The sequence below is a fragment of the Sorex fumeus genome, unplaced genomic scaffold (assembly GCF_029834395.1).
Source record: "Sorex fumeus unplaced genomic scaffold, SorFum_2.1 ptg000054l, whole genome shotgun sequence".
In the NCBI taxonomy this organism is placed as follows: Eukaryota; Metazoa; Chordata; class Mammalia; order Eulipotyphla; family Soricidae; genus Sorex; species Sorex fumeus.
This window is the reverse complement of record NW_026606111.1, coordinates 17,552,680-17,567,182: the sequence shown is the minus strand read 5'-3', so window position 1 is coordinate 17,567,182 and position 14,503 is coordinate 17,552,680. Positions and strand designations below refer to the sequence as shown.

The 14,503-nt window shown below is 42.6% G+C and overlaps 1 protein-coding gene across 1 annotated transcript in view; it reads left to right on the top strand.

Annotated features, from left to right (window-relative positions):
• The window catches only part of FAXC (failed axon connections homolog, metaxin like GST domain containing), a 78,805-nt gene that overhangs the window by 7,491 nt on the left and 56,811 nt on the right, over positions 1–14,503 (top strand). Inside the window, exon 2 of the mRNA XM_056125105.1 lies at positions 527–662. Coding sequence (XP_055981080.1) covers positions 527–662 — 136 coding nt within the window. The remainder of the gene's footprint in view (positions 1–526; positions 663–14,503) is intronic.

The window sequence follows — 14,503 nt, the reverse complement described above, 5'->3', positions numbered from 1 at the left end:
GAATGCAGATCCAGGAGTTACCCTGGTGAACATCACCGGGTGTGACCCAAAAGGAAAAAAAAAAGCCAGAGGAAATGAATGACTGAGACAAAGGAAAGGAAAAGTCAGGGACTGTGTTTGGTGGATTTGGAAATCTAGTTATGAAGGCAGAGAGAAAACAGGATGCTTAGAAGCCTGATTCCTTGGCTGCTTGGGTAAAAGCATGCATAATCTGGAAGAGGGACCAGAATATTGAGTCTCAGCTTTCCTGCAGACCTGATCATGGCACAGTGAGTCTATGATCGCAGGGCTCTCCAGATGGTCTGGAACAGCTGACGAGGCTCAGTCCAGCTTCTGCTTCTGACGACCAGACTCAGTCCCCCTCTGCCACTGACCACCATTCTCTGGAGCTTGTGGTGGGGGCCAGCCCTTATAATGAACAGATCTGTGTGTCCCTTCAGGGTTACCCTGCACCCAGGGCCTTGGAGAGGTAATAAAATTGAATGTATAATACAAGGATCATTCTTTATTTTTTTGGTTTTTACAGGAAACAGCAAGAGATTGACTCCAAAGATGCTATTATTTTGCATCAGTTTGCAAGACCTAATAATGGTGTCCCCAGTTTGTCTCCTTTCTGTTTGAAAATGGAAACTTATTTAAGGATGGCTGACTTACCCTATCAGGTACTTGTGTGAAAATGTTTTATTTTCATGAACGCTATATTGGTCAAAGGGTGAGTATTTAACCTGACATGGTGGAGAGGGCTTGCTCTGATTACCTAGGTGAAGGATATAAAAGCAGCAGTACCCAATCCTCGGAACTTAGGGGACTGGACCCATGGTGTGTTGAGTTTTATGAAGCATTTAATGTGGGATCAAAAGACTTACATAGAAGCTGCATTGATAGTACAATGGGTAGGGCATTTACCTTGAACATGGCTGACCCTGGTTCGATTCTGAGCATCACCAGGAGTAATCACTAAGTGCAAGGTCAGGGGTAAGGCCTGAGCACTACTAGGTGTGGTCCAAACACACACACACACACACACAAAAAGAAAAGAAAACCCCAAAGTAATCCCCCCCCAAAAAAGCCCAACCCCCACGCCAACCAATCAATTAAAAAACCCCCAAAAGACTTACATATGAATAAGACCCGTGTTATTTTTTTCTGTGAGGTGGAGAATGCTTTAGTTAGTAGTGGATTGCCTGACTAGGCAGCTAATAATAAAAATGAGAGTAAGTGAGTGGGCAGGTGAGTGAGTGGGTAGGTCATTTGCCTTGCATGCGGGTGACCCGGGTTCTATCCCGGGAATCTCATTTGGTCCCCTAAGCAATGCAGGAATAATTTCTGAATACAGAGCCAGGAGTAACCCCTGAGTATCACTAGGTGTTACCGAAAAAGCAAAAAAACCCAAAAACCAAGTGCTGATTAACTTTCTGGGAAATACTGGCTCATTTCGGCATTAGGTTGAGTAGGTTGAATGTATACAAAGGGTAAGATTTCTGGGCGTGGTATAGTACCCGCCATACACATATGAGGTGGCAAGAGCCAGGCAGCTCTGTCATTGTGTTCTCTGGGAGTGCACCACAATCAAGTATGTGCAGGTACTGCAGCTAAAGTGGCGACCTGGTAAGCCCCACAGCTAGGTATGTGTCAAACTGCAGCCTCATGCTGGACCTCATTACAATTACAACAATGACAACACAGAAGGGAAGGGAAAGGGGAAAGAGTATGAAGTTTTCTCTGGTATTGTTCTTATAAATTCAATAATTTCTTTTCTTAACTTCTTACTTAATTCTATTTGTTAAATTTTTTTTATTTGAGGAGCCAGAGAGATAGTACAACAGTTGAGAAAGTTGTCCTGCATACAGCTGACAGCTGATCCTGGTTCGATCCCAGTATCACATATGATGCTAAGAGTGACCACAAGGAGTGACCCCTGAATAAGTCCAGTGTACCGCCAAAACAAAAACAATACAAAATTATATATTTTTTGGTTTGGGGCTGTACCTGGTTGTGTTCAGGGCTTATTTTTGACTATGTGCTCAAGAATCGCTCTTGGCAGTGCTCAGGGGACCATATGGGGTGCCAAGGATTGAATCCGGGTTGGCTGTGTGCAAGGCAAATACATTACTGACTGTCCTGCTGCTCCAGCCCCTCAATAGCTTAACAGGCCTCAGCATGTCTTTATTAGGCTTTCCCTTTTAATATTTCTATGTTTAAAGTCCTTTTCCTTCAGTGCTTTGAAAATGTGAGTTCAACTTTTTCTTTTTCCATCTGTACTGCTAATAGATGTTGATCTATTTCCTTTTTATTTTTCCTTCTAGAAGTTTGTAGAATTTGTGTTTAGTCTCAGAATTCCCCTCTGTCTTTTTGTTATTGTCAGTGCTTCAGTGTGTAGAGGCACAACCTTGGGCGGGTTGTGCTGGAGAGTGCATTCTTGCGGTGGTGCTAGAGATCCAGTGATGTGCAGCAGTGTAGGGAATCCAACTTGCTGCTTCTGCTGGTTGGTTGCTCTGCCTGTCAGTCACATCTCTGGGCCTTGTAATTTTAGCATTTCAAAATCTTTCAGTAATATGCTTTGGTTTGGGTCTTTATATATTTTGGCACTTTGTATGTTTTTAAAGCCGAGGTCCTGAATCTCTTTGATTTTATTAATTTTTTTGCTTCTTGGGTCACACCTGGTGATGCACAGGGGTTAGTCCTGGCTTATGCACTCAGGAATTACCGCTGGCGGTGCTCGGGGGACCATATGGGATGCTGGGAATCAAACCCGGGTCGTCCGCGTGCAAGGCAAACACCCTACCCACTGTGCTATCACTCTAGCTCCTGCTTTTAGAGACTTGCTAATTTTTTTCAAATAGTTCTTCTTTTTCATTTTTATTTTTTATGGTTGTTGGGCCACACCCATTGGTGCTCAGGGTTTATTCCTGGCTCCGCACTCAGGAATTACTCCTGGCAGTAGTTGGGGAAGCATATGGGATGCCGGGGATAAAACCCAGGCCAGCCACTTGCAAAGCAAGCACCCTACCCGCTATACTATTGCTTACAGCCCCCATTTCTCCTTTTAAAATGTGTTTTCCCTCTCTTTCCCATTCTATAATATCTATATACGGAACCTCTTGTTCTGTTTCCATTATTTCTGAACTTCATTCTTTTCTTCCGAGAGAATTCCTCTGCGCTTGCATTGCATTTTTTCCACTTGTGCATGTCATGCTATTTATCTAATCTGTTGTCGTCTTCTTCTGTTTTATTATTATTATTATTATTTTGCTTTTTGTGTTACACCCAGCGATGCACAGGGTTTATTCCTGGTTCATTCACTCAGGGGTAACTCCTGGCCATGCTCGGGGGACCATATGGGATGCTGGGAATCGAACCTGGGTCAGAATGTGTGCAAGGCAAACGCCCTACCCGCTGTGCTATCACTCCAGCCCCTTCTTCTTTTTTTTAACTAATTTGTTTTCTTTTTTGTGTTTTGGGCCTCACCTGGCAATGCTCAGGGCTTACTGCTGACTGTGCACTCAGGGATCACCCCGGGAAGGGCTCAGAGACCTTATGTGGGCTTGGCTATGTGCAAGACAAGTGCTTCCCTTCTTGTACTATCACTCCAGCCCCTGGATTCCTGGCTTGGGAAGTGCGTTTGTGGAGGTCATCGGGTGAGTGGGAGAGCAGGGAAGGAGTGGTCTGCTTAGTAAAGTAGAAAGGGGGCCTTTGTACCTAAGAATGTCAATGGTGAGACCACAGACAGAAGCTGGGAGGACGTTCTCAGCTAGCAGCACAGGAGAAAATGGCAATAGAGACAAGGATCGAATCATGTAAATACTTTTGACTCAGGCTGGTTTGGCAGTGAGAGCTTGAAGATGTCTCTGCTGAGGGACTCACTTCCAGGGCGAGACTGCTGCCCACTCATCGTCACTCTTGAACCATTGCTCCCTGAGCCGAGGCACCTTGGGACAATTAGGGTCCAACCCTGATTTTTTTCTCTTTCAAAATTTATTTATGAGTCTCTGGAACAAGGCTGGTAGATGAGCTTACAAGGTGGCCGTGGTGGGATGTGGGTGTGGCTGCTTGGGCCTCCAGAAATACAGGGAGGTGGTAGGAGGTCGACCACGCTGACTCAGAGAAGGCCTGTTGTTTTCAGCCATCGAAACCCATGCACCTGACGATTTTGGCAGATGAGTTTCTCTGTGGCACTCAGTCCTGAGATGGTGGGGTCTGGCTGGAGGCATGACAACAGCTTTGGTGTGTGGGAGCAGCTGTGGGCTGCCAGGGCTTTGTTTGGGTGGCAGCGACCCAGCCTCCCTCTGAGGATACTCCAGAGGTCTCAGCTGAGAATGAGTATCCAAGAAATTTTTTACAGCTTGGTGATCTCTCTTGAGATTTACTTATGAGGGGTCCAACCCTGAATTTTGTGCTGTGTAATGCATTGCTCACCTTTTCTGCAGTCCTGCGGTTTGCAGTCTCTATGGGATCTGCCAGGCGGTTCTGCTCTTTGCTATCTTGTCTTCAAGGCGTTAAGCTCTGTTTGCTGCAGAGCTGTTTTTGCTAGCTGCCTGACTGCCTTTGTTCCTGTTCTCAGAGCAGCTGCTTTGAGTCTGGATAGCTGGAATGGCAGGACACGTCTCACTGGGAAGCCTGAAGCAATTCCAGACATCATTGAGAAAGAGAATGCTAACCTCTTTAAGATGGTTATCATTTGTTGAACATACTTTTGTTTTTCTATTTTTTTTTTTTTTGGTTCTTGTCTTTAGGCTACACTCAGTGTTGCTCAGGGGGCCCTTTATTTATTTATTTATTTATTTATTTATTTATTTACTTTGCTGGGCTGGAGCGATAGTACAGTGGGTAGGGTGTTTGCCTTGTGTGCGGCCCACCTGAGTTTGATTCCTCTGCCCCTCTTGGAGAGCCTGGCAAGCTACCAAGAGTATCCCGCCTGCACGGCAAAGCCTGGCAAGCTACCTGTGACGTATTTGATATGTCAAAAACAGTAACAAGTCTCACAATGGAGACGTTACTGGTGCCTGCTTGAGCAAATTGATGAACAACACAACGGTGCTACAGTGCCATTTACTTTGCTGCTGCTTCTTTTTTTTTTTCAATTGAATCACTGTGATACAGTTACAAAGCTTTCATGTTTGAGCTTCAGCCATACAGTGATCAAACACCCATCCTTCCACCAGTGCACATTTTCCACCACCAATGTCCCCTGTGTCCCCACCTCCACCCCATCCCAGTCCTCACTCTGCCCTACAGCAGACAATTTCCCCAATACTCTCTCTCTACTTTTGGGCATTATAGTTTGCTCAAATTTTCCCGCCACCATTTAAGCCTACCTGCCAGATGCTAGATAATTTATTTTCTATTGCTCACTTTGAATACCACGAAAGGTCACGTGCACTTCTGGAATTCTACAATTGTAAATGGTTGGGGTCCAGGGACATCTCTGTAGGGCACTAATCCACTTTGGGATTCAATTGGGGGTCTCTGAACCAGGGCTGTTGGTGCGCTGAGGTGGTGCCTGGAGGCAGATTGTGGGCATGACAGCCAGGATCCCTAGCGGCCAGGGAGCTGGAAGGGACGGCCCAACTCTACTGCCACCGCAGTGCGGCCTGCAGTCTTAGTTCAGGGACCATTTAGTCCTAGGGATTGAACCTGGGCCTCCCACATACAGGTGTGTTTTCTACATCAAGCTCTTTTTCCTGAGCCCTGATTTATTTATGATTAGGAGCCACACACAGCCTTGCTCAGTGCCTGCTCCTGACTCTGCTCAGAGACCACTTCCAGGATATGGCGAGATCATATGCAGTGCCAGGGCTGGAATTTGGGTTGACTGCAGGCAAAGCAAGTGCCTTAATCCCTGAACTATCTCCAGCCTGCTGAAAATATTTCTTTCTATTTTCTTTGGGGGGGCGGAGGATGGGGTCACACTTGGTGATGATGCTCAGTCTGTACTCAGGAATTACTCCTGCAGTGCTCGAGGACCATATGGGATGCCAGGGATTGAACCCAGTCTGCAAGGCAGATGCCCTACCCCCTGTACTATCCAGCCCCTGAACATATTTCTAAGAGAGGATTGCTTCAGTATTTGATCTTCTGTGAGGTCGCTGCAAAATAGCGGGAGGGGAGGTTCCATGTGGACCTGGAGATCTTAGAGGAAATGGTTCTGTGGTTTCAGAATGGATGTTCTGTTCCTGCTGGGGCTGCCTCCCCACGTGCCCTCAGTGAGGTTTGTATTTATGTGAGGTGGGCCAGAGGATCTTGCTTCTTGCCTGTCCAGTAGAGAGGCATTGAGTCATAGGCCCAGGGAGTCCCCACTTGCCCCATTTTTGTCTTTTTTGTCCTGTACCTTTAAAAAAAGATGAAAACACACTAAAGCCAAAAGCACAACTTTATATTTGAAGCATTTTTTTTTAAAACTGAAATGAGACCAGAATAAATATTTGATGACCATTAGTAGCAACTCATAAGGCTTAGGGTTAAAAAAAACCCTAATGTCTTGGTTATAGCTGTCATTTAAAAAAATCAGGATATTAATATGGTAGATCAGTTTTTAAAACTTCATTTTATAATAGTTATAGATTAATGAGACTTTGCAAATAAAGGAGGTCCTGTGGATATGGTTACATTTTTGTAATACAAAAATGTTTTTTACTGCTTTTTTTCTGTGATGTGGAGATGACTTGGTCTTTTATTTTTTATCCAGATAACTTTTTATTGATACAGAATGAAACAATTAGTTGCCTCCACTGAAAAAACCAAAAAAGACCAAGAATCTTGAATTTAAATCAACATATTGGTTACTTCATGTTTTCTTTGTGACTTACAAGCATTGCTGTTACAAATCCTCATTTAAAATAAATGTTCCATAAATGTGCAAAGTCATATCAATTATTAATAATTAAAAATGTCAATAACTCATTTTATGACATTTATTCACTGTCCACCATGTGTTACATTCTCAACTAAGTTATTTTGATGTTGATTTGTTTCACATTTCACCCCAGTGAGTTGGGAAGTATAAATTAACCCCATTTAAAAAAAACTTTATTTTTTAATGAATCACTGTGTGGTACAGTTACAGACTAACAAACTTTCTTGCTTACATTTCAGTCATACAATGATCAAGTACCCATCCCTCCATCAGTGTCCATTCTCCACCACCAATGTTCCCAGTATACCTCGCATCTCTGCCCCCCCATCCCCCAGACTTGGTCTTCATATTAAAAATTAGGAGTGGACAATTGCACTCAACATCCTATTATTTAGAAATTACCACCATAGATATTTGATGCTTTTCTTTATATCGTTTCCATAGAGTTCTCTAGACACACAGAAAGATATTATATATCATATGACAAAACTGGATATATAAGAAGCTTAAATTTCACATGCTTAAGAACTTATTTAGGCATCATGATTTAAAATTCTGTCAATATTAATGTTTTGGGAATAAATATCCCTCTACCTCTCTCTCTTGGTCTCTTAACCTCTCCCCCATCTTAGAAAACTCAGTTCTGGGGCTGGAGCAATAGTAGAACTGGTAGGACATTTGCTTTGCGTGTAGCTGACCCAGTTCAGTCTCCACATTTCATATGGTTCCCTTAGCCTGCCAGGAGTGATCCCTGAGTGCAGAGCCAGAAGTAAACCCTGAGCATTGCCAGAAGTGCTTGTTCTCCCCACCAAAAAAAAAAAAAAAAAAAAAAAAAAAGCCAAAAAACCAAAAAAACAAACAAAAAAAACCCACCAAAAAAAAAAACCCAGAAAACTTAGTTCTGTGTGCTGACTCTCAGAGTCTACTCTCATTGGCTGTTGCTTTTTTATATTCCACCTTCATAGGTGAGAGCATTTGATTGTCATTCTCCTTAGACTCACTTTGCTCAGCATGACACTCTCCAGTTCCATCCATATTAGCAGTGAACTGCAGGATTTCCTCTTTGCTTACAGCTGAGTAGTATTCCTTGTGTATATGGACCACAGTTCTTTATCCACTCATCTGTTCTTAGGTGCTAGAGTTGCTTTCTATTCTTGAAGAGTGTTGCATTGAACATAAGAGCACAACTGAATATCTTTTGTTTTGTATAGTTCTTTTATTTATTTATTTAATTTAGTTCTTTTCTGGTTTGTTTGTTTGCCTTTGGAGGGCCACACTGGGCAGAAAAGTAAGCTGCAAAAATATGGCAGCTTACTTCCCACTACTTCAGTATGCATCTCAAAATAAGAATGTTCTGCTGCAAAACTGAAGTTCTTAGAGGGTACAAGGAAGTATTTCAGTGTATTTTACTCAGATCATCTTAAATTTAGCTGGGGAGACTTTTTAAGATGACTCCAAAGATGCAATGGCCTAATGAGCATAAACTGAGCATCAAAGTTAGCGGTCACCCTGCTGTGGCAGAGTGTTTTGTCAGAGTTCCAAGACAGATTTCCTTCCTTCCTTCCTTCCTTCCTTCCTTCCTTCCTTCCTTCCTTCCTTCCTTTCTTCCTTCCTTCCCTTTTCATTTTTTGTTTACTTTGGGTTTCTGTGACACATCTAGCTGTCAGGGGTTGTTCCTGGCTCTGCACTCAGATCTCACTTCTGGTGAATTTGGGGTACCATCTGGGATGCCGGGGATTTCTTTTTAAGGTTTCATGTCCTCCCATCTGATCTTTACTATGGTGAAGAGTGACACAGCGAACATTGGAGTGCAAATGTCTTTTGAATGATTTTTTTCTCCCCCTACAGTTCTTTTAGTTAAGAGTAAAAAGAAATGAAAGAAAAAGGAAATGAAAGAAAAAGGAAATGAAAGAAAAAGTTTCTTGGAACTCTGCTTTGGCAGAGTGGTGTCTTTAATCAAACCCTGTGTTCATTTTCTTATTTAATCCTAGTAACTGTTACTAGCCCCATTCTGTTGATGAGGAAGTTGAGGCCCAGGGAGGTTCAATGTCCAACAGTAATAAATGATAGTGCCAGGGGGGTTTGGTATTGAACTCTTGGCTCCTGCATATGGAGCATGCACTCCAAACCCTGGAACCATCTCTGCACCCTGGAGCCAAGCTTTTAAAACCTAAATTCTATAGCTTTCATTGCTATGCCAATAATGTATAGGTTCGGATACATGCATTTTACATAGGACAGATGAAAGGGGAATTATTATTATTATAATTATTATCTTGAAACAAATTAGAGGCTTCATCTTTTTCTTTTTTTGCGGGTTTGGGGGGGGGGTTGGCAGGGGGTGGTGGTAACACCTGGTGATGCTCAGGGATTATTCATGGCTCTGTGCTCAGGGATTACTCCTAAAGAACTCAGGTTACCATATGGGTTGCCAGGGATTGAACCCGGGTTGGCCACGTGCAAGGCAAGTGTCCTACCCACTGTACTATCTCTCTGGCTCTGAATATGGATAGTAGTCAGAGAAATCAAACAGGTGGTATTTTAGATGATAAATTTGCATCTATTGTATATAAATTATAAGACTATCAGATACGCTGCAACTATTTTAGAGGTATGTACCATTTTTCCTAGTCAGCATCAGGGTTGATGTCCATTGGTGCCAAGTCCAGTTGTTTAGTATCACTATTGTTCCTGATCGAGGACGGTAGCAGAATCTCTACGCAAGTCTGTTTGTCAAGCTATAGAGCGTGGTTTTCCCAGAAGAGTTTCTGTTTTCCAGATTGCACAGAAAAAATATGGCTAACAGCAAACCCTATAACTCTTTTTCAGGTTAACCTCAGAATGATCCTCTTTAGAATAAGCCGTGAAATAAAAGCATCAAGACACCAAAGCCAGAGACCAGTTAAAGTCTTCATTATGTTCTGCCTAAAGAAAGCAGCTAGCAACATTTAGTTAGTATTTGCTCTTCTTTTCAGCCTTCCAAAAGGTGACATTCCCTTAAAGAGCTGAGAAGGCCAGGACCCTGGTTCCTTTCAAAGGCTAAGGTATCCAGCTCTAACCCATTTGTCATGCTCAAGGCTACTTTTGTGGTCTGACAAGCTTAGTGAGGGACACACACACACACACACACACACACACACACACACACACACACACACGCATAATTCCTAGACACAAAGATATTTATATTGAACTTTTTCAGCATTCTGCATTCTGGGTATTTTTTTTTCCTTTCATTTTTTTTTTTCATTTTGTTAGGGGTGGGCTTGGGGCTAGTGGTGCTAGAGGCCTACTAGCTCACTATTTGGAGGTCCCTTCCAGCTGTGCTCAGGGGACTATGTGGTATTGGGGATTGAGCCCAGGCCTCCTATGCAAAGTATTTACTCAGTATTTACCATTGAGCTCTCCCTCTGCCACCACATTCTGTGTTTTAATTCTCTATGGTCACTGTCACTGTCTTCCCATTTCTTCGATTTGCTCGAGTGGGCCCAGTAACACTGTGAGACTTGTTACGGTGTTTGGCATATTGAATGTGTCATGGGTAGCTTGCCAGGCTTTACCGTGTGGGCGAGATACTCTCAGTAGTTTGCTGGGCTCTCTGAGAGGGGTGGAGGAATCGAACTTGGGTGGGTCATGTCAGCCGCTTACAAGCCCTACCCGCTGTGCTATTGCTCCAGCCCATTCCCTATGGTAAGAAGTATTATTTGTTTTTAGGGAAAGGCACACATAAATCTTGGTCTGATTTAGGTAAGAATAACTCAAACACTAGTCGGCTTTGCTAATCTCAGTGGTTTCCCACAAAAAAGTCACCTTGGTGTGTCTGGCAAATTTTGGTGATAAGTCTAAAAGGATGATTCAACCAGGGGTCTCTTAGCCCAGGACCCTCTGTTTTTTGTCATCTATACCTTTGCCTGGAGGGATCTTCTTGTCCATGGTTTGATAGACATAGTTACGTCATTTTAATTTTGTTTCTAACAGTGAAGGTGAGTGTATATCTATGTAACAGAGACCTGACTGATCTGTGTGCCAGACAAGGCCTGGGAGCAAAGGAAAACTTTTACTTTAAAGAAAAAAAAATGGCACTGCAATGATAGTACAGCAGGTAGGGTGCTTGCTTTGCATGCAGCCAACCCAGGTTCTATTTCTGACAGCCCATATATCCCAAGCACTATCAGGAGTGATTCCAGTTAAGAGCAGCATGAGGTGTGGCCCAAAAAGCAAAAACAAACAAAACAACCTTTATTTTTTCCTAAATTATGTAATTTTATATCTCAAATAAAATCAGAGTCATTTACCTATAGATATTTATCCTTCAAGTATACTTTAACGCTTGAAAAGCTAATTTTTGTCACCGTGTATTTATTACAGTAATGTATATAAAAGCAAAAATAAAGGGAGAGAAAGAAGAAAACCACAGATTGAAACAGAGTGGGGTGGTAGTTTAACTTTCATAACCAAATAGAAATACTATTTTGAACAGGTATACATAGAAAAATAACAAATCGTGAGATACACAATTGTACTTCGAAAATTAAATGCTGAATATTTTTTCTACTTGGCTTACTTAGAGTTGGCCAATGCATATCTAGAATATAGAGTATGTTCACGTATGTTTGCATTCTGTTGCTGGGAATTGAACCCAGGACCTCATACATGCCACTGGCCACAACCCAAGAGTATATTCTAAGTCTGTAGTTGTACTCATATGTTTGTGCATGTGTAGTACATTATTTGCTTGTTGAGGTATATACAGCACTATGTATCACTTAAGAGTGAAGTTTCATGCCTCCTTCAAAGTATGTGACCACAGCACACCCACCACCAAATTCCCACTAATTCCTCACCACAGTCCATTGGTAGTTCTCTACCTTAGAGTTTGTTCCTCTCTCCATCTTGCCTCTGTTGTCAGCATCCATGGGCGTTTTGCTTTTGGCTCTGTCTGTTCCCTTTTTCTAAAAATTAAATTAAATTAAAATTTTTAAAAATTTAATTTAATTTTTAATTTAATTCCCTCTTTTAATTTAATTTTTTTACTGTCCACAGTGTTTTATTACGTTCAATATTCCAGCACCAATCCTACCACCATTATACATTCCCACCACCATTATTTCCTATTTTCCCACCACCAGCCTAGCCTGTACAAATTGCAGGCCCTAAATTATTTATTTTATATTGCTTGTTATGATTAATTCACTAGAAAAGATAAAAAAAGATTTTCTCAAAAGAAAGTGTGTGAAGGTTGTTGTATCTCACCCTGGAATAATTAAGCTCTTGTATAAGAGATTATTAGCATGTTGTTACAGGTTACACCTTATGTGTTAATATTTTCTTAATTGAGATTGGTTGCCTTCTACTTTTTTTTTTTACTACTCCTGGCATATCAGTGATGCAGAGTATGAGATGCTCCAGGAATTCAAAAATTTTGATGAGATGGTACACCTAGGGTCAAGTTTTTTAACTGGATGGTGACTTTGGAGTCTGGAAGCATCTTTGCAACTCACTGATCTCTTTGAAGATTTACATATGAGTCTCTGGATCAGGGCCAGTTAATGAGCTTATTTGGGCCAGAGGCAGTTTATGGGCATGACTGCCAGGCTTCTGGAAAAACAGGGGAGGATGGGGGGCAGTTAACCATCCCTGTTTTGTGGGAGCCTGGATATTTCAGTCACAAAGCCCTCGTGCCTGAGTTTTTCAACAGATTCACTCATAAATGCGGCTCATCCGAGCCTGTGGAGTCTGGCCGTGAGCATGGCAGTGATTTGTTCCCTTGTTTTATTTTATTTTGTTAGCACAGCGGGTAGGGCGTTCGCCTTACAAGCGGCCAACATGGCCGACCCGAGTTCGATTCCTCCGCCCCTCTCGGAGAGCCCGGCAAGCTACCGAGAGTATTCGATATGCCAGACACAGTAACAACAAAGTCTCCAATGGAGACGTTACTGGGCCCGCTCGAGCAAATCGACGATCAACGGGAGGGCCTTTACCCCTTTACCCTTTACCCCTTATTTTATTATTTTATTTTATTTTGGTTTTTGGGTCACAGCCAGTGGCGATGCACAGGGGCTACTCCTGGCTCATGCCCTCAGGAATTACTCCTGGTGGTGCTTGGGGACCATATAGGATACTGGGAATCGAACCTGGGTCGGCCGTGTGCAAGGCAAACGCCTTACCCACTATGCTATCGCTTCAGCCCCTGATTTTATTTTTTAAACTATATACATATATGAGTAGAATCTTCTGGTATTTGTTTTTCTCATTCTGACTGATTTCTAATGAAGCATGAGTCCATTTTCATCCATTGCGTAGCAAAGGCAAGCTTTCATCTTTGCTTATAGAGCAGTATGCTGTAAAGTATATCTCTTTATCGACTAATCTGTCTTTGGGCTCTGAGATAGTTTCCATAGCTTAGCTATTACAGATAGAATTGTTGTGAGCATAGAAGAGCAGATGCCTTTTCAAATTAGTGGGTTTGGGAGGGGTGAGAAGACATTTGGGCCACACCCTGCTTTTGGGCTGCAGCTAGCTCTGTGTTCAGGGTCTCCTGCAGGCAGTGCTTGGGGTCCTTGTGCAGTGCTGTTTGAACTGGGCTTGGATGCATACAAGGCAGGTACCCGAAACCCTGCACTATCTCTCCAGTCTGTGTTTCTGTATTCTTTGAGAGATACCTAGGAATGGAATTCCTATCTTCTATTTTTAATATCTTGGGGGGGAGGGCGGTCATCAGACTTTTCCATAGATGTTGCATCAACTTACATTCCTGCCAATGCTGCCAAGAGTTCCTTTTCTTCACACCTCACTAGCACTTATTTCTGGTCTTCTTGGACTAAGGCTGTTCTCACAGGTGTGAGGTGAATTCTCACTGTAGTGTTGAGTTCATTTCCTTCATTTACCTGGTAATCAGGGATAAGAATTTTTTTCCTTATGCCAGTTCGCCATCTGTTTATATGTCTTGCTTGACAAAATATTTATTCAAGTCTTTTGCTCACTTTTTAATCCAGATAGTTTTTCTGCAGTTGAGTTGTATGGGTTCTCTATTATTTTGGATATCAAATCCTTATCAAATATATAATTTGAAATGGCTTTTAACTTTCTCCGGGTTAGTGGACCTCATCTGCCTTCTGTCCATAGTTTCCTGTACTGTGCAACTTTAAGGTTTCCTGTGGTTCCACTTGTTTATTTTCTTCATGTTTCTTTGCTTGTGATGTAGTGGCAGTGACCAGTATCTAGACATTGACTGCCTTTGTTTCTCTTGGGGGTGCCTCTCAAGCAGTGCTCAGGGACTTCCAGAGCTTCTCCTGGCAACACTTGATCCACCTATGCAGGTGTTGGGGCTGGCAGTGCTGGAAACCACCAGAACCTCAGGTGTTGCCTGGGGAACCACCGGGCTATGTTTTAGGTCACCTGGGCCACACCTGGTAGGCTAAGGGAACCATGTGGGGTCAAGGTTCCAGCTCTATGCAAAGCCTACCAGGGGTCTCTGTATGCAAAGCCTGAGCTAAGTCCTTTAAGCTCTTGCCCCTGCCTTTGATAACTTTCTTTTTGTTTCCAGATTTTGATGTTCAAGTTGTTTTATTCAGTTTAAGTTTTAATTATAGTGTAAGATTGTCTAATGCCAATTGGGTTGGCATTTTTGACTATTGTCCACATAAAGTC